The 25,828-nt window shown below is 50.1% G+C and overlaps 1 protein-coding gene across 1 annotated transcript in view; it reads right to left on the bottom strand.

Moving 5' to 3' along the window:
- Window positions 1-15,834, bottom strand: part of PES1 (pescadillo ribosomal biogenesis factor 1) — a 29,974-nt gene extending 14,140 nt beyond the window's left edge. The window contains exons 1-6 of the mRNA XM_090062333.1: window positions 15,514-15,834; window positions 15,154-15,233; window positions 11,404-11,557; window positions 10,327-10,436; window positions 5,068-5,239; window positions 2,859-2,948 (exon numbers count right to left, since the gene is read on the bottom strand). Coding sequence (XP_089918459.1) covers window positions 2,859-2,948; window positions 5,068-5,239; window positions 10,327-10,436; window positions 11,404-11,557; window positions 15,154-15,233; window positions 15,514-15,537 — 630 coding nt within the window. The 5' untranslated portion in view covers window positions 15,538-15,834. The remainder of the gene's footprint in view (window positions 1-2,858; window positions 2,949-5,067; window positions 5,240-10,326; window positions 10,437-11,403; window positions 11,558-15,153; window positions 15,234-15,513) is intronic.
- Window positions 15,835-25,828: the final 9,994 nt, after the last annotated feature.

The following is a 25,828-nucleotide window of genomic DNA, read 5'->3' as shown; positions in this document are numbered from 1 at the left end:
CACATGAATGATAAGTAAGCGAAACAGCCTTATTGCTGATATGGAGAAAGTTTTAGTGGTCTGGATAGAAGATCAAACCAGCCACAACATTCCCTTAAGCCAAAGCTTAATCCAGAGCAAGGCCCTAACTCTCTTCAATTCTACGAAGGCTGAGAGAGGTGAGGAAGCTGCAGAAGAAAAGTTTGAAGCTAGCAGAGGTTGGAGGTTTAAGGAAAGAAGCCATCTCCATAACATAAAAGTGCAAGGTGAAGCAGCAAGTGCCGATGTAGAAGCTGCAGCAAGTTATCCAGAAGATCTAGCTAAGATAATTGATGAAGGTGGCTACACTAAACAACAGATTTTCAGTGTAGACGAAACAGCCTTATATTGGCTGTGGGTAAAACGCTATCGAACAGCACTGCATGCTACAGAGAAATCTTTCGTAAAAGGAAGAGTCAATCGATGCAGCAAACTTCATTGTTGTCTCATTTTAAGAAATTGCCACAGCCACCCCAACCTTCAGCAACCATCACCCTGATCAGTCAGCAGCCATCAACATCGAGGCAAGACCCTCCACCAGCAAAAAGATTACGACTCGCTGAAGGCTCAGATGATGGTTAGCATTTTTTAGCAATAAAGTATTTTTTAATTAAGGTATGTACATTGTTTTTTTTAGACATAATGCTATTGCACACTTAATAGACTACAGTATAGTGTAAACATAACTTTTATATGCACTGGGAAACCAAAAAATTCATGTGACTCACTTTATTGCGATATTTGCTTTATTGTGGTGGTCTGGAACCAAACCCGCAATATCTCTGAGGTATGCCTGTACTCCCTCTCGCAGTCCAGAGACCAGGTGCCCTGGAATAGTGTTTCTCAACCCATGGATTACAACTCAGAAGTGGGTCACATGAATATATGAATGGGTCGCGAACAAACTTTAGAAGTAGATCATATTTTGTATACATTTTTTTTAAATAGATGTTGCTTGTGCTTCATCATATTAATGTTGTGTATACTAACAAACAGGGTTCCAGGTTTTCCATGTGCCATGGAAAACTCTGGATTTTCTCCTTTAAAAAGCTGTGGTAGAGCTCTGGCCTGGTGCAGGAGCGGCTGGTGGAAGGTGGTGGTGAGGGCAGCACTGCGCCGCCCCCTGCCCCTTCCCATTGCAGGAGTGGCTGGCAGGCAGGCAGGACAGTGAAGAAGCAGTGGCAGGGAGTGGGGGGTGGGGAGTGGAAGTGAGCAGGCACGTGGAACGCACTGGTGTCCCAGGCCTAGCACTGGCGGGGCCCAGAATGGGGCAGCAGGAGCATGAGCTGGCAGGGGTCTATGGAGCTGGGCTGGGCTGCACCAGCAGGGAGAGAGGAGCTGGCCTGGCTCCAGAGACCCCCTGCCAGCTGGGACCTCGTGCTCCTGCCACCCTGCTCTGGGCCCCACAGGTGCTGGCTCTGGGATACCAGCATGGACCCCACGGTCCCAGCTGGCTGCTGCTGTGCTCCCGTGTGCCCACTTGCTCCCAGTCCCCTCTGCCTCAGCCCCACAGTACAGGTGGGGACAGTGCATACAGCTGTGACCCTGTGCTTGCTTGCCTGGGCTGAGCAGTGGCAGTACGGGACAAACTGCTGCTCAGTATGGAGGGCAAAGTGGTCCCTCCCCCTCCTGGAACTTCCTGGTATAGCCGCTCTCTGCTTCCTGCTCTCTGCTGTGTCACTGCTGCTTCTGGGCTGCCCCATGGGGCAATGGTGGCAGCGCAAAGCAGACCCAGGGCAACCCCACATGGGCTCCGAGCAGCTGCATCAGGAAGCAGTGGCAGCAGGAGAAAGAAGCCACTTTCCTCCCATGCTGGGCAAAAGTTTTTCTCCTGCACTGCTGCTGCTGAGCCTGGACCCCAGCACCAGTCTGGGTTTGCCCATTCAGGCTGAGCAGCAGCAGGGCAGAAACTGCTGCTTGGCATGGGGTAGGGGTGGGGAAGAAAACAGCTCCTTCCACTCAACAGTTTGCCAAAACTCTGTAAGTGGCCTTCCACCCAAAATAATCGCCTGCCCCTGCTCTAAAACAACCTCCCACAGGAGCATAATACCTACCAGGTTTTAAGACAAAACTTGGTATTAGTCTCAGGCAGCCAGATTGTACAGCAAGAATTAGATCCTATGACCCAGGAGGTCCCATCCAGCCCTCTCCCACTTACACCTCAGGAAGTTTACCATCACACAGCACTCCAAAAGCTGGCACAAGCTTCCCAAGCATAGTCCTACTGACAGATCTCGGCTCTAGAGGGCTGTGCAGTCTTCCATGACCTTCTGTGCTGAGGCTGCCTATACCACCTAACAGGGACACATACTGCTAGGAAGTGAATGGAGACCCTGTGATGAGAACACTCCCAGATCCCTCTGATCTAAGCTGGGGGAGACTGTAGATCCTCCTGCCAACTTGCTCACAACCACCCACCCTTTCGCTCAGGTTAATTTTTAAATTACTTCTCGGAACTTGGTAAGATTCATTATTTACAATGAATGAGGAGGATGAGCTGGAGAAACTGGCACAGCCCGGCACCAGGAGCCACCAGTCACCACATGCAACAGGACACAGGATATGACAGAGGCAAGGCCATGGCCACTTCCAGAGAACTGTTTGTCTTCAAGCTGTATAGCCTGCGTTTCCAGTGCCCTGACACTGTTGAGTACACAGTGACCCATATGGAACAGCTTAACTATGATAACCTCCAGAACAATTTGCCCCTTTCTCAGTACCTCCTCCTACAAAATACCAGCAGAACAACTGAAGGATTGGGATGCTGCCTCACTCGTTCACAGGCATTGTAAGAAGTGTGGACAGAGATAGGAGACTTGAGCCGAGCTCACGATACTCACATCATGGGCAAAGGCATATGGGGTGATCCACGTGATGAGCTGCCCCATCACCTCTGCTTGGTAATAGATCCCTTTGATGGAGAGGAACACCTGGCAGGAGACCAAACAGAGAGAGGTCAGAGAAAGGGCAGTACAGGTACTTACAGAAGTGGCAACTTGTCAGGTAACTGGAATAGGCTGCAGCTGGGTCTGACAAATGCATTTCCCATGCAACAACCAATCCAGCTGCAGACCCTTCAAACCCAGTGCAATCATGCACTCAGCAGTGCCCATCAAATCTGTAAATAGCATGAGTCTGATACAGATTAACTACTAGCTACCTGGGAAGTGCATGTTTCCAAAGCATAAGAATGAGCTGCAGCTTTCTCCCTGCTATACAAGATGTCTTGCACACCACCCTGCCCCCCAGTATGTACTGTGCTACTTATAGCAAATCACAAGAGCTGCCCCTGGCCACAAGTTACTCATCTCCAATCTATATTACTTTGGAGCAGCTGCACACCCAGGACAGGTAGTGGAGAGACAAATTCCTAAAATGGCTTCTCTTGAAGAAGAGGAATCAATTCCCACTGTGCTTAGCTCCAACAAGGGATGAAACAACAGACCTCTTTTACAATACAAATGAATTTTGTGATACTCATGCTATGAAATATAGCATGAAACGCAGCCACAGCAAAAGCTGCTGTGCCAATCCCAGGGCAACTCCCTCCTGAGCTCCTTACCCAGTTCTCCACCTCACCTCCAACAGGAATAGCTCCCCTCCTATCTAATGCCAAGTTGGCTACTTTTCCTGCTAGCCATTGCTGCTCAGATATACCCCAGAAGCATGTACCTGAGGTGCCCTTCTCATCTCGCACATATACACACGGCGTCCCCATCCTGTATTTCTGCCTCCTGCTCCCAGCTGCCAGGGCACTCCAGGGTGGGAAGACAGCTAGCCCAGGTCACCAGGAGTCACTGAGAAGCAGCCATGACCAGAATTGGGTCACTATCCCTAGACCTAGCATGACCTTTGTCCCCTGACCTGGGCAAGCACCGGGACATCCTATTCCAGAGAACCCTGAGAGCCGGAGGTGGAAGGCAGAAGGAGACCCTGAGTGCCTGGCCTTGTCTGACTTGTACTGAAAACCAATCAAAATTGAGTTCAAAACTGTAACAGTGGCTGCATCTACACGAACTGCTTTACTGTGCATTAGGCTAATCTAATCTAAACACTAGCCTACACGTGTTCATCAATTACTTTGCAGTAGATTAATCTAATGTGCCATTTTCTAATACCTGTACTGTACTTTACAGGTACTAGGAAAAAAAAAAAAATCAGTGAAAAGCGCACATGCAGACATTGATCAGGAGCAGATTGCTCCTGGCCATCCTAGGCAGCAGGGGGCACAAGAGGTAGGGAGGGCTGTCCCAGCTCAACAGGACACTGCCTGCCAGCCGCATTGAGACGTAGGCCTGTCCCGATCTCCACAAGGTGGGGAGAGCTGTCCCAGCTGTCTCCCAGCCACATAGAGATTGGGACAGGTTCCAAATCTCCACATCACTAGGAGGCAGCTACCTGGCAGCCAGGACTCTCCCCTCATGCTGCAGAAATTGGGACCAGCCCCCATACTCCTTGCCAACCTGAGGCTGGTATGCAGGGGACCCTAGAGCTCCCCCTCGCTGCTGCAAGACACACAGTATGGCAGGAGCAGCCGTAGATTGACCTGCTGCTGTTGGGAACAAATTTGCTCCTGAAGGGTACATGTTCAGATGTGTGCGAGGGTGCAGTTAAATGCACCTGAATTTTCTGCGCAGAAAATTCAGGTGCATTAACTGCAAGTGTAGACACACACAGTGAGCAGTATTTTCATTGCATCATTCCACCCCTACTGTGAGCAGGGGAGACAGGACACAGGGTTCAGAAAACTGCAAGATTGCCAGCAGAGGCTGAGTGGATTCTGAGCACACTACAGGGCAGGGCAGGTTAGGTTAGTGGAGATGACTGGCAGGTTGGGAAGCCAGGGTGGCCTGAAGGTGCAAGTGTAATTGTGACCTTAGTGCAAACATTGGTGCTCCCTATTTTTCCCCTAATTGCATACTTATCCATGCAAGGGAGCCTCCAGCAGGCAGATGAGGTCAGAGAGCTAAGGAGAGATCCCTGCACTGCATCCTGGACACTCTGCCCCCCAGTGAAAGAGGGCCCTGAGATGGATGGACAGGCTCTTACCTTACGCAGGCAGCGGGAGGCAATAACATAGTTGAGGAACTCCACAGTGAGGCGGCGACACAGCTGAATTGTCTGCACATGGCATTTGCCTGTCCTTGGAAAGGTAGCAAAGAGGAAACACATGGAAAGCACATCATCCAGATCTCGCAGGGCATCAATGAAAGTTGGGTACCTGCAGCCACCATGGAAGACTCCAGTGAGAACAGGAAGGGGTACCAAATAGCAACACCCATTAGCCTGCCAAGAGTGGCATCACTCAAAACCCAGACCTGCACTGGAACCACAAGACCAGTGCCACCTTGTGGCCTCCATGAACTACCACTGGAACAGGATTTGGAAGCTCAGAGCCACTGTAGTGAGCAGCCACCCCCAAACCAGATTTCATCATTGTCAAAAGTGGCACCAAATGCCAACAAAGCCACTTAGGACCTGCAGGGAAACAGCACCCTCTAGTGAGGATTGGAGAAGTTGAGCTCCACCCTGGGGAAGTTCAGGCAGGTTCAGTGACCAGGTACAGTTGTTCACAATACCAAACTTGTGGCAAAAAGAAAAAAACAAAGCAGGGAATGAGACCAAGGCATTTAACAGGTTTGTTAGCATGAGACTAATGCGTGATCCTTTAATTTGCTTAGTCACCCAATTTTTGCTAACATGCTAGCAATGCCCTGGCTTCATGCCCTGCTTGCAACATATTTTACACCTACCCACCCAACTAGGACTGGCCTGGGAACATTTCCACCCCCAACATCTATATAAGGTAATGCTACACTTGGTATAAGCTGTGCAATGAACAACTGATTTCCAAGGCTGCAGGCATTACTGCCAGTTCAGCATGGATATGAAGGTATTGGGTTAGAATAGCACTGAAATGCAGACCCAAGTGTTAGAGGGAGCTAGGCACTGAAAGATGGGATTTATAGAAATGGATACTTAACTGCATCTTTCAGTGCCCAACTATCTTTTCAGAAACGTAGTCTATAGCAGTGGGATATTTGTCTCTGCTTAAGGCACTCTGCCTAGCCTTGCAACAAAGCTTTTACAGTTTAAATGCCAAGATAAATGGGAGGTAGCATGGACTTGGCTCCCAATATGAGTAAGGAGATCTAGGTCCTAGTCTGGACCTGCTTCCTCCCCTCCATCCATTGGGTATTTTTTGTTTGTTTGTTTGTTTGTTAAAGTATAAGATCTTCGTGGCAGAGACTATAGGCCCTGTGGGGATGATGGTAAAACAGTGAACACATCCTTTGGATTCATTGCTGTCAGCATGGGAATGGGGTACATCAGATACATCTTCAAGATCAACACCCCTCCAAATCTGGCTCTGGGCAGGATCCCTGACATGGGCCCTTGGCACATGTTTACTTAATAGCATGATGGGATCTGTTCCCCAATCCTAACAATCACACCTTTTGACATGTCACACATGCATGGCAGCAAATGCAATTTTTACTATGCAACTGCACTATTACCATTTGGCCAGTGCAGGGGGAGCCCAGGCTCATGATCCTGTACCAGCAAGTAGAAAGCTGAATGCTGGGGAATTAGTGTAGTCCCAGGGCTGTTCCAGCCCCAGGACCTCACCAGAGATGGTACAAGGCTCCAGTGAGGTCCCAGGGACAAGACTGACAATCAGCTGATTGTGCACTCCAGTATCAGGACAGCACTGGGGCCAGTTCAAGAGCCCTGCCAGACAGTTGGCATCAGGCTACATTTGGGAAGGGGAGGCAAAGGGAGCAACAGACACTGCCACATGTTCAATTTAAGGGACAATGGACACATATTATGACATACATTTTGCGGAATAAGTTGTGCCTTATGTCCCATTTTATTACACAATTGATCGCAAGAACATGTGGCCGGTCACTGTTTAAGACATGATTATTATGCCTTATGTCATAGTCTCATAGCTTCTAGGGTCAGAAGGGACCCGAGTAGATCATCTAGTCCAACCCCCCTGCCATGGCAGGAAAGAGTACTGGGGTCAAACGACCCCAGCAAAGTGTACATCCAGCCTCCTCTTAAAGACCCCCAGGGTAGGAGCCTGCACCACTTCTCTTGGAAGTTGGTTCCAGATCCTAGCCACCCTGACCATGAAGTAGCGCCTCCTGATATCTAGCTTAAATCTACCCTCTGCCAGCTTGTGACCATTACTCCTGGTCACTCCTGGCAGTGTTCAGGGGAACAGGGACTTGCCCAATGCCTGCTGGTCCCCTCTGACTAGCCTGTAACAGGCCACTAGATCTCCCCTCAGCCTTCTCTTGTGGAGGCTGAACAGGTTCTGGTTCCGTAGCCTCTCCTCATAAGGCCTGCCCTGCTGTCCCCTGATCATGTGAGCGGCCCTTCTCTGGACCCTCTCCATGTTGTCCACATCCCTCTTGAAGTGCAGTGCCCAGAATTGGAAGCAGTACTCCAACTGCGGCCTGACCAGTGCCACAGAGGGGGAGGATCACCTCCTTGGACCTGCTCAAGATGCATCTGTGGATGCACGACAAGGTATGGGTGGCCTTCCTGACTGCATCCCCACACTGCTGGCCCACGTTCATCTTGGAGTCATCACTGACTCCAAGATCCTTTTCCGCCTCTGTACTGACAAGAAGGGAGTTCCCCAGCCTGTACGTATAGTGCCGCTTGTTCCTCCCCAGGCACATCACTTTACACTTGTCAGTGTTGAATCCCATCCTATTCTCATCCGCCCATCCCTGTAACCTGCCTAGGTCTGATTGCAGCCTATTCCTCCCTTCTAGTGTGCCCACATCCCCCCACATCTTGGTGTCATCAGCAGATTTGAACAGGGTGCTTTTTACCCCCTTGTCCAAGTCACTGATGAAGATGTTGAGCAGTGTGGGCCTGAGGACTGAGCCCTGCGGAACCCCACTGCCCACATCCCTCCAGGCCGAAAATGACCCATCCACCACAACTCTCTGGGTGCGGCCCTCCGGCCAGTTGGCGACCCAATTGACTGTGTGGGTGTCGACACCACGCTCCCTCAGTTTCTTAATGAGAACGGGGTGAGAGAGTGTCGAAGGCCTTCCAAAAGTCCAGGAAGACTATGTCCACTGCTACCCCTGCATCTAATGATTTGGTGACCTGGTCGTAGAAGGCCACCAAGTTGGTCTGACAGGACCTGCCACTAATGAACCCGTGTTGGTTGCCCCGAAGCATGATCTCCCCTGCTGGCCCCTCATGGATATATGCCAGAATAATTTTCTCAAAAAGCTTGCCCAGGATCAAGGTAAGACTAACTGGCCTACAGTTTTCCGGGTCCTCCTTCCCCTTTTTGAAGATGGGAACCACACTGGCCCTCTTCCAGTCCTCTGGCACCACACCAGAGCACCACAAGTGCTCGTAAAGCCGTGCCAGGGGTCCTGCAATGACCTCAGCCAAGTCCTTTAGTACTCTAGGGTGGAGATCGTCGGGACTGGATGACTTGAATACATCCAGTCCCTCCAGAAGTTCCCCAACTAGTTCCTCACTAACCCCTGGCCTAGGTGCGCCTCCCCTGGGGCCTGACTGTTCCAGTCCCTGCTTAGGAAAATGGAGGCAAAGAAATCATTAAATATGTTGGCTTTGTCATCTGGTGTGTCGACCAAATTTCCTAACGTGTCCTGCAGGGGCCCCACATTACCTGGAACCTTCTTTTTGCCCCTTATGTATTTAAAGAGGCACTTCTTGTTGTCCTTAATCTGGCAAGCTAGTCCCAGTTCCATTTCCGCCTTGGCCTTCCTGACTGCCCCCCTACATCCCCAAGCAACTGCAGTAAAGTCATCCCTGGTGATGTCCCCTTCTTTCCATTGGGTGTACGCCTCCTTTTTAGCTAGGAGACATTCCCAAATGCTTTTGGTGAACCATGGGGGCTGGTGTGCCCTCCTGCTCCCTTTGATCCGTGTTGGGAATACCTCCCTTTGGGCTTGGAGGATCGTCTCCTTAAGGAGCGACCACTCTCCTTGGACACCTGGCTCCCCTCCCCTCTGGGACCTCAGTGTTTCCCCGACTATTCTCCTTAGCTCACTGAAGTTTGACCTCCTGAAATCTAGGGCTGCTGCCTTGCTGCAGGCCTTTGCCACTTTGTGCTGGATGGCGAATTCCAGCAGGCGATGATCGCTGTCGCCCAGGTGGTCGAGCACCTGCAGCCCCCTCACCAGGTCATCTCCTCTGGCCAGCACCAGGTCCAACAAGGCATCTCCCCTGGTGGGGCTGTGCACCTCCTGGGTTAGGTGGAGGTCCTACATTCTGGCTAAGAACCCACATGAGCAGTCAGATCTGGCTGACTGCTCTTCCCAGCAGATGTCCAGGAAGTTCAGGTCCCCCATGATTACCACATCCTTAGACTTCACTACCTCCGTGAGCTGACCTAAGAATTCCTGGCTGAGCTCTTCCCCTTGGTTGGGAGGTCTGCAGTAGACCCCCACCGTTAAGTCTCTTTCCCCTCAACTGTCTTGTATTCTAACCCAAAGCACTTCCATGTGCCCTTCCTCTGATACTTTGTTAATTGATGAGGATGGGTATTCCTCCTTAATGTAGAGTGCCATGCCCCCACCTTTCCTTCCTATCCTGTCCCTCCTGTACAGTCTATAGCCCTTGACATTCACCGCCCAGTCATGCGTTGAGTCCCACCACTTTTCTGCTCGTTTCCCATACTACGAGCGTTTGTGTAGAGGCATTTGAGGCCTCCTGTGGATGTGTGTACTGGCCCCCTAATCACAGCACTGCTCTGGCCCCTGTCGCTTACCTGTGTATATGTTTCGCTTGTTGGTCTTGGCTGGGCTGTACTTGTGGGTGTTGCTTGGTCTGGCAAGTCAAATGTCTGCCAAGGGCTTCGAGGAAAGCAGGTGAGCTGTTACATCTCACTACACACCATACAACCACTTAGAGGGCTAGGAATACTTCCCGAGTCCAGTGACTACTTGTCACTGTTTTGTTGCAACAAATAACTGTCTCCGAGTTCAGCTCATAGACATCTATTTCTAAACATTTGTAAACCAGTGACATAACTTATTGGAAACTCTGAATGTGTTGGTTACAGGAGGTACAACTACAAGTCTGGACGCTTGCAAGAGGCTGTCTGGCACACCTCAGGCACTGAAGGTTTCAACAGACCCTACAACAGGAGGGTGCAAAGATGCCCAGTTCAGCCAAATGCTGTGATGTGTTCTTACAAATGAGAACAACTCTTCCATGTTTGTAAGCATGCAGTTTGGTTGCTTTATCTGCCATGCAGCACTGGTCAAGATGTGATCAGTGCCCCAGCCCCCTCCTCACCTCTCTTTAACAATGTGGTCAAGTTTGTAGCTGGGCTTGTTATCCTTCAGCCGCTCCACCGTGTTCCATTCACTTTTCCCATATGCCTTCCGAAGCTTCCGGACAAACACCTGAGAGAGACAGAGTTCTGTTCAGCTCCAGGGAGGGAAATCCATCCCACGAGGATGATATTAGGAACTGGGACCACGTAACTACTTCCTGCACCAGACATGCTTCTGGTTACTGGGGCAGAGGCAAGGGGTGCAAAAAAGAAGAATTAGTGAGATGATGTGCCCAGGTGCAATACACTTCCAGCAACGTCATGGGGTAGGGCCAACAGTCCCCTCTCAAAAGTTGTGTACAGGTTAAAATATCCCTGCAAAAATCAGGTCCCACTACTGGTTCCACTCAGACCATCCCAGTAATCCACACAGAAAAGGGAGAAAGTTTGAGGAGTACTTGCTTAAGATAACACAAGAGTTGGTAGCAGGGCTGGGAAGAGAATTTAAGAGTCCAGGTTCCCATTTGAGTACCATGGTTGCTGGACAATACTAACCTGTTCAACGCTCCATAGCAAGTGAGCCAAAAGTCCCAAATGAACAGTGCTAATATTTCATTATCTATAAAAGTCTACTTGGTTTTTGACTTTTGAACTTCTTCCTGCTCATGATTTTGCAGAAATGAAGTGATACAACACATTACCAAGCACAGATTCAGAGCAATACACCTTCTGCACTAGGAATGCCTGATGCCCAGAGAGTTTTTATATCAACCATGCTCTTTATGAGGTCAAGCTAAGCACCTTGATAGACTTAGCTAGTGTCTGGCACCTCCTATTCAATATTTAAACCACAGTCTCCCCATCACAGAAGCAGCCTCAAGATCTACAATGGGTCAGGAATATGCACAACTGAGAGGGGTGGCAGACAGCAGCTATACTTTGCTGTTAAGACAGGCAAGGTAAACCAATCATCTCAGCACAAGATGCTGCAGGGTGACAGGAAAGCTGTTTCTTAGAGTGAACACAGCTTTGAAATAACAGACATGTGACTCCATGCAAAATGAACATAACCTTTGCCCCTTGCTGCAAAAGAGTACCTTATAGTCCCGGAACTTGTTAATAATGGGCTCATGGAGAAGAAATTTGATGTCTTTGAGGAGGTAGAAAGTCCGTGCTGCTGTGGAGCCTTTGTTTACTTTCTTCTTATGCTTTGGCTCATGCGGGTAAACCCCCTTCAGGATACACAGCCGCCTGTAACAAACAAACAGATGAGATACAAAATACCTCAAACCCAGAGGTACTGGATTGCTCATATGCTTACTAACAGGATACAAAGCTTTCTCTCTTTAAGCTGTTGCGGGCCAGTAGCTGCCAAAGTTTACTATGCCAACTGAGCAAACAAATGTTGCGAGTTCTGTAGATGCCCTAAAACTTTAACACAGAGTTAAGGTTGCATAGGGCTGCCAAAATGGAAGATAGCTCAACTTAGATTTGTGTGTACCTTTTCTAACTTTCTGAGGTAAAGTCACACATACTCCACTTTGCAACCTCAGCATGTGTGGGGGCCACAGGGTGGACAAATCAACAATTTAAATCAGATTTTTTTAAATTTAATAGTCTTTTAAAATTTTTTTTGTTAAGATGCTTTTTTAAAAAAACCTACATAAAGATAACTTTAATATAACCCCTGTTAAAGTACAAAGATATCATCATGGAACACAGATTATAACTTCCAACTATATACTATTTGAAACAACATATTCACGTAATCTTTTTAGAAAAGTTTTATAAATAGGTCACACAGGCCATGGACTATATTAGGGGTCCAATCTTATGGGGTTCCCAGAGGCTACTTTATGGATTAGTAAAGATTAAAGAAAACCACTCTGCCCAATGGGACTCAGTGCTCAGCCTAGAAGATGTCATTAAGCATCTCTGTGATGCTTAGTTTCAGTTCTCAAACTGTGGATTTGTACCTTCAGAGATAACATCCTTGTTAACAGCAGTATAGGGAGATGAGAGATAATAGACCTGATTACCTACCCATCAGCCCAACTGCCTCTGCAAGTTTGTGTACACACAGTCAAGTCCTTACCTTTCTCTAAAAGTGTAAAGTTTCAAGTTAAATAAATAAAGAATAACACACAACAAGAACGCACTTTTTGTAGAAAACAATGATTAAACCGAGGCTTCCTGACTTGCAATTTAAATTGTGATTTGTTTTAAATCAAATCCACCCTGGCCACAGTTGATTTGAAAGCATTGGCTTGGGAAATTCCCTCAAGCAGGCCTAAGGTGATCCACACAAAAGCCTCACACAGAGCAGCAGAATGGTTCTGAGAAACATGGGACCTGAAGGAGCACCCCAAGCCCTCAAGTCCAATCTACAGTATGAAACTTGCATTCTAAATTAGCTGTTTTATTAATTTTACTTTTTAAAGTGAAAAACCCCTATAACACGTGGAGCAGACACAGGAACGATTTCTGGGCCTGATGTGATCTGCCTATAGCAGGATTTATAACAACGAACTGCTAATTCATACCTCTAACTTCTCAAAAATAGGCCCTGCCCCTTTCAGAATAGATGCATCTCTCAAACATATTGCTCAGAAGTATAACACATTCTTGTCACAGGCAGAGGGTAGTTGTATAACCAGGCATCATTTTCAAAATGCTGTTAAAATCTAGTGTCTACAGAACCCTGCCTAGGCTACACTGTGACTGACATCAGGCATGCTTCCAGACCCTATAGCAGGGACGGGCAAAATACGGCCCACAGGCCAGATCCGGCATGCCAGCCCATTCTATCCAGCCTGTGGAGCCCCTAAAATTTTTTGAAAATTAATTTTTATCTGCTCCTGGCTGCCTGTCAAAGAGGACAGGACATGGGGCAGCAGGACCCAGGGGAAGCCAGGCAGGACTCAGCAGCCCAAAAGCAAGGCCCGCACAATACACCCAGCCCATACCCCTGTGCTTAGCAGAGCCTTCTGGCCTGGGTCTCTGGGACTGTTTCTGCCTCCCTGTGCCAGAGAGGGAAACTGAGATAAGGGCAAGAAGGGGGGAGGCAGGGGAGGACTAGGGGCAATCGCCTCAGCCCTTGGGGCCAGCCAGCTCCTGCTGAGTCCCACAGTCCAGCCAGGCAGCTGGGAGTCACAAGGTGCTGGAGCAGCCAGCAAGAAAGCAGGGAAATGGCAGTTACAGGCAAGGGGAAGAGGTATCAAGTGGAAGCTCAGTGACAGCTGGATGGGAGCAAAGGGCCTGTACTGGTGCCCCAAGGCCAGCGGGGTCCAGAGCAAGGTGGCAGGAGTGCAGTTGTCCTGGAGAGGGGCAGGGGTGTCATGCTCCTGCTGCGCTGTTCTGGTGTCATGCTCCTGCTGCCCTGTTCTGGCCCTGGGGCACTGGCACAGGCCCGCGCTCCTGGACAGGTGCTGCTGTGCTCCTGCATGCCTGCTTGCTGCCCCTTCCCCCCACCTGTAGCTGCCATTTCCCTGCTTTCCTGCCTGCCACTCCAAGTACTGGGGCCAAAAGCAGGAGGGTGTGTGTGTGGACATTCGTGTTCACAGGGTGTCCCACACAAACACCCCACTATACACATGTACCCACACACCCCATACATGCAGACCCCCACACCCCTCAGCTACCTTCCCCTCACACATCCCCCACAAACCCCATATCCACCCACAACCCATGTGCTCCCTCACCCCACACCTATATCCCCACAACCCCCAAAACACCCACCCCTTCCCCCACGAACCTATACCCCTACCCCCCATGCCTCCCACCCCCGTTCGCCTCCACAATATACAAGAGTAAGACTTCATTTTAAGCTATTGTGCAATCAACTCTACGTACACAACACAAACACATGTAAATCAGGACAAAAATATTTTTTGAAATCAAATTAATGAATTATTAAAATATAATTTGGTATTTTTCTTGGTACCAAGATGGCAAAACCTGTTTCTGAAATGAGTACTTACTGGGGCAAGGGGAGGAACTTCTGGTGGCAAAGGTCAGGGGTTAGGGGGCAGGACTTCTAGTCACAAGATGGTGACCAGGGGACAGGGCACCGGGGAATGGGCAGGGCTACCCACACTGCCCTTGACAGCTTGCCAAGACTCAGTAAGCAGCCCTCTACCTAAAATAAGTGCCTGCCCCTGCTCTATAGTCTTGCCTCCTCAGAGTGACAGGAGCTGCTCTGTACTAGCTGACATCAGTCCTATACAAGAGACTGATTTGGGGAAGTTCAGAACTACAATCCATATTTTGGGTATTTGTGGAAAGTAACATGCTGAAATCAGACACTTTTTTAAAAAAACAGTTCATTTCAACAGGTCTCTGACCTGAGAGCACCTTGTTCCAAAAATTCCACAATCAAAACACTAATCCTACCCAATGCCCTTAGCAAACAACTTTAAAGACTACTAGAGCAGATATGCAGATTTCAGAGAGCGCACAATAGTTGGCTTGAAAACCTAAAGGTCCTGAAGGGAAGAAGGTGCTCACACTTCACCGTAGCAAGGCTAGATCATGCCTAAAGGTAGTGATCAAGGAGTTGCCTGCGTTTGATTAGCAGGAACTCTGTACATTGCTAGCCTCTACAAACCTAATACAACGGGTGCAATGGACAATGCCCAGGTATCTAGTAAGTAAGATATCTTATTTTTCATCCCTGGAGGCAAGTCCCTGCACAAGAAAACTACAGCAGACGCACAAGAGGCTGCCCTCTTGTTCAGCTGCCCCTACTGCAAATCATAGTGCCTCTGAATAGTGCAATTCAGCCTCTAAGGCAGACAGACAACCTGGACAGCCAAGCTTACCCGGCAACCCCTGTCCCCTTTTCTTACCTGAAGTCTGCGAGGCTCAGCTGCAGTTTCTTCCGGGCCTTGTTTCTGGTGATGTAGTTGGTGGCTGAACCCCGCTCGTACTTGGGAGGAACAAGCACAAAGATCTGTCAGTGACCGGGAAGCAGCCGTTTCCTTGCGCTGGATTACGACCCCGGGCGGGAGGCAGCGGCGGGCGAGCGGCCCGGCACATGCTGCGGAGCCCCTCGGAGAAGTGCTGCCTCCGCAGGCAACAGCTCGCGGGCCGCTGCGCCCGCCGGGGGCAGCCGAGCCCGGCACAGCCTCAGGCCGCTTCGAGAAAGCCGAGCGCTGAGGAGAGACCTGTCCCGAGCCTCCGCCGCCGCCCGCGTCCCCCCTAGTTACCTTCTTCTTTTCGAGGCCGCCCATGGCCCCGCGCCTCCGCCGCCGCTGCCGTTACCCACGTGGAACGCGCCGAGCGGGCCCCGCCCCTACGCCAGGCCCCCGCGGCTGCCTCCCCAGTGCCTGCTCGAGTGACGCGAGCCCGCCTAGGCCCTTCGCGCAAAGCAGCGCAGCGCCCGCTACTCCTCCCAGCGGCCGGGGGCGGCTGCGGAGGGCAGCGAGGGGCGCTGCAACCAGACAGGCACGGGCAAGACAAGCTCAGGGCCTGCCGCTCTGTGAGGGGAGCTGGCGTTAGGCACGCTAAGGGTAGCCACAGTGCATGCCGGGATGTGGAGAGGCAGCCGAGGCGTAGTGCATGCCGGGATTTCCTGATGCGGCTTCAGTACAGGGTGACGTCAGCAGCTGGTGGGGTGTTCGTGGCCGGGTTGGCGCTGCGCGTTTCCGGCTCAGGCTCAGCCGCCGGCGGGGTTGATACGTGCTCCATCCACTCCATGCATTGACGTGGTATTGCAGTGCTTCCAGGACCGGTGCAAAAAAACAGGAAAAAAAAAAAAAAAAGTATCCGCTCCTCCGAGGCACTGGGCTTTGCTCTAGGCCGGGCTCAGCACTCCGCGCGTGAGGGGGGGGGCCTGACGCCGCTGCTCTACTCCGAGGCAAATCCACGGGCAGAAAACGGGGAGAAATTGCGGCCCGAGCTCCTCGTCCTCGGGCCCTTGCGGCAGGCTAGGCCTGGGGCTTGATTAACCACTTCATCGTGTCTGAACTGATGATGACCCGGCCAGGTGCCGAAGCGGGTCATGGCGTCATGAAACAAGGACTAAGCCACGGTGTTGTTCCCCAAAAACGCTGCGCTACCTCTGTGGCTGGTCCCTAGCATGCCATTAATAGAACACGTGGCCAGCTGCCCCGCCATGGTTGGGCCCCTTCAGCTGATGGCTGTCCAGCCATGCAGGTGCACCATGAACTCCCATGGACGAGAGACCCATCAGCTGCAGGCTCCCAGTCTGGGGGGCGCATGGTGCTGTTGAGGAGTTCGTGACCCCTTGCGGAGCTATTCCCAAAGACACAAGAGTCGCTGTCTGTCTCAAAATTTATTCAGCATGCTGGGCACCCTGAGCGAACTCAAGAGGCCCTGAATAAAACTTAGGGGCGATTTATAGTTTACAGACAAGATGCGCGGGCAGGTGGGAATTTTCCACTGTGAAAGAAAACATGATATCAGGTCAGTTTGAGAGACCCTTAATTGGTTCAAACTGGTTTTTGGCCATGTGCTTGTTTTTGAAAAGCTAACTAATCCTTGATTGCTTCAGACTTTAAGGTGACTAAGGTTTAGTCATTCCAGAGTCTTATCAGGCTGTGTTCATGAAATGCTGAGTCTGCTTTGTAGTTGATTTCTACGCTATTATCTATGGTCTTGTTAGTAAATTTCTGCAGTGCATCACTGCACCTGGGAGCCCTGTCAGCTAAGGGGGCTCCCAGCCATGGGAGCTTGCTACTTGCTGGTGTAGGCGGGGCCCAGGATGGTGATCTCAGGCTCTTGGTGAACCAGCAATAAGGAGCGATGGGATCTGACACAATCATGCCTCCTGCTATACATGTGTGGCATGGCAGGAAGGGAAATTGTGTAGATCGCGTATCAGATCCCAGGGTGCCTTTAACTTGCTCCTCTGGCAGGGGCCTTAGTGGTATCCCCAGCCTCCTGCCCATGTCAGTTGCAGTTTCCTTTTTCTTCCTTATTATCAAAGTGACAGACAAGGTCAGAGTGCAGAGTTCCCACCCTCACCCCAGTCCTTTTTGTCCAACCACCAGGGGTCATGGTTTTCTCTGATAAATTCCCAATTTTTGGATTTAAAAAAGTATACAGGCAATCCTCGACTTATGTTTCAAGTTACAACGTTTTGCACTTACAACGTTTATAAACTGACACCGTTTCAACTTTCTGACGTCAGTTTTGACTTTACAACACTTGATCTGATGCCAAGCCACGCCAGCAAACAAGTTTGCTGTGTCGCTTATCTCCCTGGAGAACATCTGTCCAAACTTCATTGGACACTTTCTTTAAGAAAGCAGAGAAGACTCCAGAAAAACCTGTGACCGAGACTTCTGAGAAGCCTCCAGCCAAGAACCCTTCAAAATGTCAAGCAAAGTCTCCTCAGAGAAGTCCTTCCAATTCAATATGATTGATATTTACAATATAAATACATTAATGTGGCTATATTATTCATCTATAATTGATTGAGTACAAAATTCTGGATTATTTTTGGTGAAAATAGGGTGTCAGACCTTGGTTCAGGAACCAATCTGTTGTAATTATTTTGCACTTGCTGAGTGCTATGGGTGGCCACGTTCGCATGTGTTTAGTGTTTGTGTGGCAGGTGCTGGGTGGATGGGAGGCTCTGGGGCTGCAGCGTGGAAGCAGCATGCGGCTGGAATTTTCCGCACGGGGGGTCTCTCAAGGGGAAGTCCAGGGCTTGTCAATAATGTGACGATCACCGCCCCGGGCAAATGAGAAAGCGCCGCATGTAATTAGACCGCCCCGCATCACAGAGAGTATAAAAATCATCGCGCTGTGAACTTCGGGGTCTTTGCGCGCCCGACGGAACGAAACATACCCCACGACGACTGACACGGAGCGACCTTCGGCCTGATCAGCCGGAGGGAAGGACGCCAGATCCGCCTGATCCCGGCAACCCCTCCCCGGTTCCACACGAGTGTGAGCGGGTGCTTCCTGGTGCACCCAGCATAGTTATTGTGTTTGTTTAGTAATAAAATCAAGCCTGACCCTGTAAATCGAGTGTGATCTGCATAAGCCCGGCCATTATAAAAGATCCTGTCCACATGGCGTCACGAACAGGATGGTCGGCTGCAGATCATGACAGGGATGATCAGTCCCGCTGTCAGGCATGTCCTTGGGTGTCCGGCTGCAGGCAGCTAGTGGACGCTGATGAACTGTGGCGCCATCTCCAATTTCATCAGGCCCCCAGCCACACTGATAATAACGGGACCCAAGCATTTTGTGTGTGGCTTAGGGAAAACCCTAGGAGACCTTGGGAGGCCCGTCTTACAGGCCGCGCTCTCGGCTGTATATTGAGAGATCCCGCGGTCGCGTTCTCTATCCCGTCGGCCCAAGGGGAGCAGGTTGCTGCAGTCAGCGAGTTCACCCCTCCCGAATGGGATGCTACCCCCTCCCAGGACTGGGACGGTTGTGTAGAGGCGATCGTGGTGCTTGCGGGTGATAAGGGGTGCCTGCAGGGAATCGCTCCCCCCTCTCCATCTACGATCCCCGGCGGTGTCAGTCACCGGTGGCTGCACGCCCTAGCCGAAGATCTCGGGGTGTTAAAAGAAGGGAGAAAGAGGGGAAGGAAAGTCGCGTGCCTGCGTGCTTGTTGTGAAACCCTCCTAGCCACCCTCAAGCGCTTGAATGATCACGAGGTAGCAGTTGTGACTATGAGCCGCGCCAGCAAAGATGGCGCCTGTCAGTAGCGGCCGAGCGGCGGAGACACGCCAGAGCCCCCGCCCACTGCTCCGCCCACCGTACCACCCCCACCACCATATTTGGGAGACAAGGCACCACCTCCACCGGTGACATCACTATACCCGCCACTCCTTGAAGGGCGGGGCAAGACTCGTCCTCCTCCAGCCCCTCCTCCAGCTCCTCCTTCAACTCCTCCTCCAGCTCCTCCTCCAGCCCCTCCTCCAGCTCCTCCTCCAGCAGCCAACTCTGTGCCAACCCCTCCGCTTCAGGTTTATCCTATTGAAATTGTGAAGACCCGTCAGGACAACGACGGCAACATTATCACCGAGCGAACTACTAGAGACCGTGATCGTGGTGAAATGAATGAACTCATAAGCAGGACAGCCCGCCAAAGCGATGAGACGCCAACCCAGTGGCTAGGACGCCTGGTTTTGGAATGCGATCATGAAACGCTCAGCCATCGCGAGGCTGTAGTTCTGACCACACATGGCAGTTACAGCTTAGGACTTCTACCCGGATCTAATGTCCTAGAAATTGCACGTACTCCATGGCCTATTTCACTTCCCGCTCTAGTGGCAGGAGCCATTCACGAGAAGCCACATCAAGCGCACAAGGGGGCCCAGCCGATGTACGCTCCGCATTCACAGCCATTTGCTAACGCATTGGCTGGCGCAGTGTATCTCTCTATCCCGAAGAGATGTTCCACGATTGATGCCAGCATATCTGTTCTCACCCGAGCAGGAAACAAGGGCGATAACGACGATAGTGACGATGATGACGGGGACGAACATCACTCCAGTGATGACATACCTACCTCTTCCAGGCCACCGGATTCCACATCCACTGGACCAGAGGCATCACCCAATCGACCAACGCAACAGCCCCATTGTGGTTATGACCCGTGGCCTCAGCGGCATTGCAAGGACCCTCTCCAACTTCAGATTTCCCCAGCAATTTTACAAGCCGTGATTGACATCTATGCAGATAATCCAGAGCTCGCAGAGCTTCAAGTTAGCTCTCTTCATCATCAGCCCATTGCAGCGTTGTACCGGTTCCAACACAGACGACGACAACGACAGCATGAGCACGGAGCACCAAAACACCCCGCACAAGCCCTGTTAGCTAAAATCACCAACTTCGTCCGTGAAGCTCCACGTCGGTATCCCGAACGTACCCTGGAGGAACGCGCCCGTTTTGGGTTCCTCCTAAATCACGCTGGCATAAGAAAGGAAATGCTTCGTCACCTAGATGAGGAGACTCAGAGACAGTTAGCGGTTAAGCTTGGCTTCCAGTTCACCCCCAAGCCAAAAAACTGAGACAAACCGATTTCAAGGGATGGTCGAAAGTACTTTCGCAAACCCTGCTCAGCCTCAACAGTGGAAAACACCTCTGGGCCATAGGGCCTCTTCAGACTCGAGAGGGATGGGACCCAGACTTTAAACCTGGGGACCCTGTATGGGTTGCTTTCCCAACCTCGACTCCCACCAAGTATCCACCCACATTTCCTGGCGTGGTCGTTGAACCCATGGCTTTAGCCCATACCTACAAGCTCCGTTTAATTGACTCAGTCGATGATCGTGAGCATTTAGTACATTTCAACTGGTTAAAGCCTCGCAGTGTTTTGTTAAGCTAACAACTGTTTGTTTTCTAAGTCAGGTAACTCCTCGCGATGTCCACCCGTCAACAGGACGAGGAGGCCGCTACCGAACCTCTCATCTGCCCACCCGTCACGCTGCCACCGCGAGACCCACGGGCACTGCCCCTGTCATTTCTGGGGCTATGGGTGAGACTTGTGGGGAGACCAAGGGGATCGGGAGCAACTGCCCCCACATCGGGACCGAGTGTAATCCCACGCCAACGTCGGAAGCTATGGTTACTGTTTTTGATCTATTTCTTGTTGTTAACCAATGTCATTGTAATGTTTTCCTTTACAAAACGCGCGAAGCGGAGTTTAGATTTATCCCCATTACCCGCTGCGGATAACTTATTCCTCCGCACCTCACGGGACTGGATATTACTTACTGGACACACCTCAGGCTCGGTTTGTGCCCATGCACCTACCTCTCAGCTGCAGATAGCCCTTTTCGTATAGCTGTTATCCCTGTTAATTACACGGAGTTATTTTTGAGTTTTACACACAATTCTTCCGGTAACGAAACTATCCACTATTTAGCATGTAGAACGACTTGTTCCATTAAAACCCTTACATATGCATGGAAGTGGAATGGTACCCACCCGATTAATTGCACAGTCCAAGATGTGCCACAGGGTTGCTTTAATCTTACCCATGGGCCACCGTGGGGAGCACCGCACTCCATCATGCCCGACCCCAATAATGTCACTCTTTCTATCCCGTCACTTCCTCAAGCCGTTTTACAAGCAGTAAAGGTTAAACTCTCTACCCTTGACACCCAGTGTTTTTGGCCGGGGTGTCACACTATTCTGTGTACCTTCAAAACGTCCGTGTCCCGGAGGGCTTTTGAAGATATTACGGCATTCCGTTTGTTCTCCACAAAAGCTTTTATGACAACAGGGAGCAATTTTGGTTTACCTGCTCACCGTAAGGCATTTAAAACCTTTACCAACCACTTTAGCTCGGATCTCAAGTCATTATTGGCTCTTTTCAATACCAAACCCCCCCCCCCGTGGGGCTAATTCCAGCTCCCCATGACACCATGTTTTATTGCCAGCAGGATGAAAATTCAACCCAGGACATTTTATATAGTCATTTTCCATATTACTTGAACGTTTGTTGTATCTTAGTGCAGGTTACCCTATGCCCTTATCAGTTTTCCAGTGTCACTCATTGGACCGCCCCGCTCACACTCCCAAGTAACGCTCGGAAATGCTGCAATGTAGTTTCCACTGACCAAATCACAGGTGTCATGGGAGAACCCAAATTCTGGTCCAATATGACCCACACTGAGCGTAGAAAGTTTGCTACCGGATGGACTTTATATGGCATGTTCGCCACTGGTGCTTCTGCCTCTGCTTTAGCCATTCAGCAGTTACAGACTTTAGAATTGTTAGCAAGACTCGCCAACGGTACGGCAGATGCTTTAGAAGTGTTTAACCGCCAGTTGCAGGACACCTCTAAAATGGCATTCCAAAACCGTCTTGTGTTGGATTTTATGCTAGTTAAAGAGGGTGGGTTCTGCGCGACGTTGAACCTCACTGCACCACGAGACTTGCTGTTTCGTAATTTATAATGCCTCAGAACCCCTCTCCAAAGCTATCAGCCAAATCCGCAAGGTAGCAGAAGACACGCACAATCGTTCAGACCCCTTTTAATTGGTTAACAAGCACATTTGAATCACTATTTAACCTTCGGCTTTCACCGTGGTTAGTAAATCTGTTGACCCCCCTGTTTACAATCTTGATTGTGATTTTAGTTGGGTCTTGTTGTATTGGCCTAGTTGCCCATTGTATCCGACGTCAGGTTACATCTGTTATGCTTATTACACATCACAAGCACTTTCCCCAGACAAATGTTTACCCTCAAGAAATAAGGCGAAGCGCATTATAGAGCTAGTTCAGTAGCCAAGTTCCATTTCTGTTTAACTAGTTAAATTTAATGGTAATACTTACCTTGAACTGAACTAGACATGTTAAGGTTTTTGTTCAACTGCGCTTTGAGTGTTTGGGCCGTTGCCCCACTTTCCCTCTAAGGTTTCGAGTGTGTTAAGTAACGGAAGCAACTCCAATGTTTACAGCTGTTTGATGTTCCTTTTGTTATCTTATTATTGTAGTGGTTCGTTTACCAATTTGTTGTAAGCCACTTGGCTCACATGGCCGGGGGGCATGTTGTAATTATTTTGCACTTGCTGAGTGCTATGAGTGGCCACGTTCGCATGTGTTTAGTGTTTGTGTGGCAGGTGCTGGGTGGATGGGAGGCTCTGGGGCTGCAGCGTGGAAGCAGCATGCGGCTGGAATTTTCCGCACGGGGGTCTCTCAAGGGGAAGTCCAGGGCTTGTCAATAATGTGACGATCACCGCCCCGGGCAAATGAGAAAGCGCCGCATGTAATTAGACCGCCCCGCGTCACAGAGAGTATAAAAATCATCGCGCTGTGACTTCGGGGTCTTTGCGCGCCCGACGGAACGAAACGTACCCCACGACGACTGACACGGAGCGACCTTCGGCCTGATCAGCCGGAGGGAAGGACGCCAGATCCGCCTGATCCCGGCGACCCCTCCCCGGTTCCACACGAGTGTGAGCGGGTGCTTCCTGGTGCACCCAGCATAGTTATTTTGTTTGTTTAGTAATAAAATCAAGCCTGACCCTGTAAATCGAGTGTGATCTGCATAAGCCCGGCCATTATAAAAGATCCTGTCCACACAATCCTCCATTTATAATATTGTTTCTTATAGGAAAATCAGTTCCGAGTTATGTTTTAACTTAAGATGTGGTTTTCAGGAACCAATTGTGTTGTAAGTCGGAGGACTGCCTGTATTCCAATATTATAAAAGCCTAAGTCTGTCTGTCTATCTGTGTAATGCTTTATTCACGCTCTGATTGGCTGACAAACAGCCAATCAGCGCACGAAGACATGTTCTGACAGAAGGCAGCCCGCCACCATGATGGTGGGGACATGGGGGGGAGCAGGGGGGATGAGGCCAACGCACTTGGCCTTGCCCCCCACCCCTCCCCCGTCCCGCCCTGCTCCCTGGAGGCGGCGGCAAGAGTGGACAAGAAGGGGGGGGCCCTCACCCCCTCCTTCCCCTGCTCTGCAGGTAATGCAGAGTGGGCCTGGGCCCGGCATGGGATGGGGAGCAGGCTGGAGCAGGGAAAAAGCCAGCCCACTGTGGGGGCGGGGAACAGTGGGCCTGGGCCAACTCAGCCACAGCAGTGGCTGGGGGAGGGAAGGAGCAGGCCTCCTTCCCTACCCCCAGACCCCAAGCAGCAGGAGTGAAGGGGAAGTGGGTCCAGATGGAGTGGGGACCGGGGCCATCCCCGCCTGCTTGCCCCATCATTCTTGATGGGCGGTTGGCTAGTGTATATATATTAGTGGCACTTCATTTTAATCACAGAAAAATGTGGATTTTGGGTTACTTTTTTAATCTGAATATTGGGGATTTTTTTTATCAGAGAAAACCAGGATCCCTGCTAAGTGCTCTTACGTAACTTGTATGTACACTCTCTCTCATCTCTACAAGAGCAGTGAACTCTTCCTAGAGCTGTATAGCACTGCTCCTTGCCTTCCTGTTCTGTTTGACTGGTGTCTTGGTGTGTGGCTGAATGACTTAGGTCCCTGTCTGATGTAACAGCTGGCTCTTCCAGGGGAAACAATACCCTCAAAAGAAGGGTTTTAGGGGAGAGCAAGGGGAAGGAAGAACATTCTCAGCACAATAGTCCCAGCAATGGCACTAGTCATGAACTGATCATTAGTCCTGAAATGGCTTATGTTTTACCTGAAATCCCAACTTCTGGAGACAAGTGATTCCAATAGAATCTCAATGTTTTCCTCACTCCTCCCCTTATGTTTCTAGTCCTAATCACTGGAGACAGGCAAAAGATGTTATGGGAAACAGAGGCACAGAGAGGTGAAATGACTTGCTCACGGTCACACTCCCCGTTTTCTGCTCGTGGATTTGCCTCGGAGCAGGGCAGTGGCCTCTGGCCCCTGGCCCCTTCCTCACGTGGCAGAACTGATCATCTTTACCACCCTCTCCCTCAGTCCAAGTATGCAACTGGGCTTGTGGTGTCTGATAGATCCATAATAGCTGAAGAAATCCCCCTCTCTGTGGCAGGTGTCTTGGTGGTTGAATTGCTCCAACATTCCTCTCCTCTCCCTATGGCACTATAAATCTAGACAGTGGACATACACAGAATAGGACAGATCTGGGATCTTTGTGCGCCAAGGAGAAGTAATTCTAAGCCAGCTGCCCCGTTCATTCTGTACTATGCAATCTAGGCACTAAGCACTCAGTCTTTCATCTGAACTCCCCATCAAAATCAGTGCAAAGTGAAGATGCTCATTGCCAGTGAGGAAAGTTCAACACCTTGTAAAACTCAGCCCTTACTGAGGCCAGGGACCTGCAGGAATAATAATCCAGAGCAGTGGTGCTAAACTTTTTAGACTCAAGTGTCCCCTTGTTGGATTCAAACACCGGTTCTTAACTTTCATTTGTTTCTTGATAATGAAAAAAAATAGAGCAATTCTTGTGTTGCAAAGAACTCAGAACGACCACAACAGGTTAGAACATTTTTGACACTCTGGATTCCTATTCGAAATCCTGGGTTTTATCTTATGAACTATGCGTATTGTCTGCACACCTAACAATGTTAATATTCACCCTTAAAAGGATCTCAGGACACCTCAGGGTGCTGTAGCACCCATAACTGGTCTATGGCCATGCAGGATGGGTTGTATTTGGATGAGCAAGCACAAGGGTCAGAGCTGAAGTTGCACAGGCCTCTCTGCTCTCGAACTAACCTCCCAGGGATTTGCTTTACAGCCCTAAAGTTCTTTTTGCTGCTGTCTTGTAAAGCCTCCTCTGAGTTGCACGTACAAGTGGAGCTGGACCCATGGCTTTGCTGATTCTGAATTTCAGGCTGGATCCTATAGGCAAAATGTTATTTCTTTTAAATAATTTCTAAAACCATCTGAAAATAGACCTGACCTAAACCTAGGACTAAACCCATTAACTGAGTTATACCGAGCTGTATTCTTTAGATTTGATTAATAATTAAGTCCTGAGCTTTGCCCAATTTCAGACTTTTATCACTGTTGAGCCCTAAACTTTGTGTGCATGAATTCTTGCAATCTGTGACTTTAAAAGTCCTGACATAATCACTGAAAAAACGGAGCTGACTTCAGCAGCTGGACTAGTCACATGACTGG

The sequence above is a fragment of the Crocodylus siamensis genome, chromosome 9 (genome assembly GCF_052110815.1).
Source record: "Crocodylus siamensis isolate JL-2025a chromosome 9, ASM5211081v1, whole genome shotgun sequence".
Taxonomy (NCBI): Eukaryota; Metazoa; Chordata; order Crocodylia; family Crocodylidae; genus Crocodylus; species Crocodylus siamensis.
Note: the sequence above shows the minus strand (reverse complement) of the source record. Positions and strands in the feature narration are given on the sequence as shown.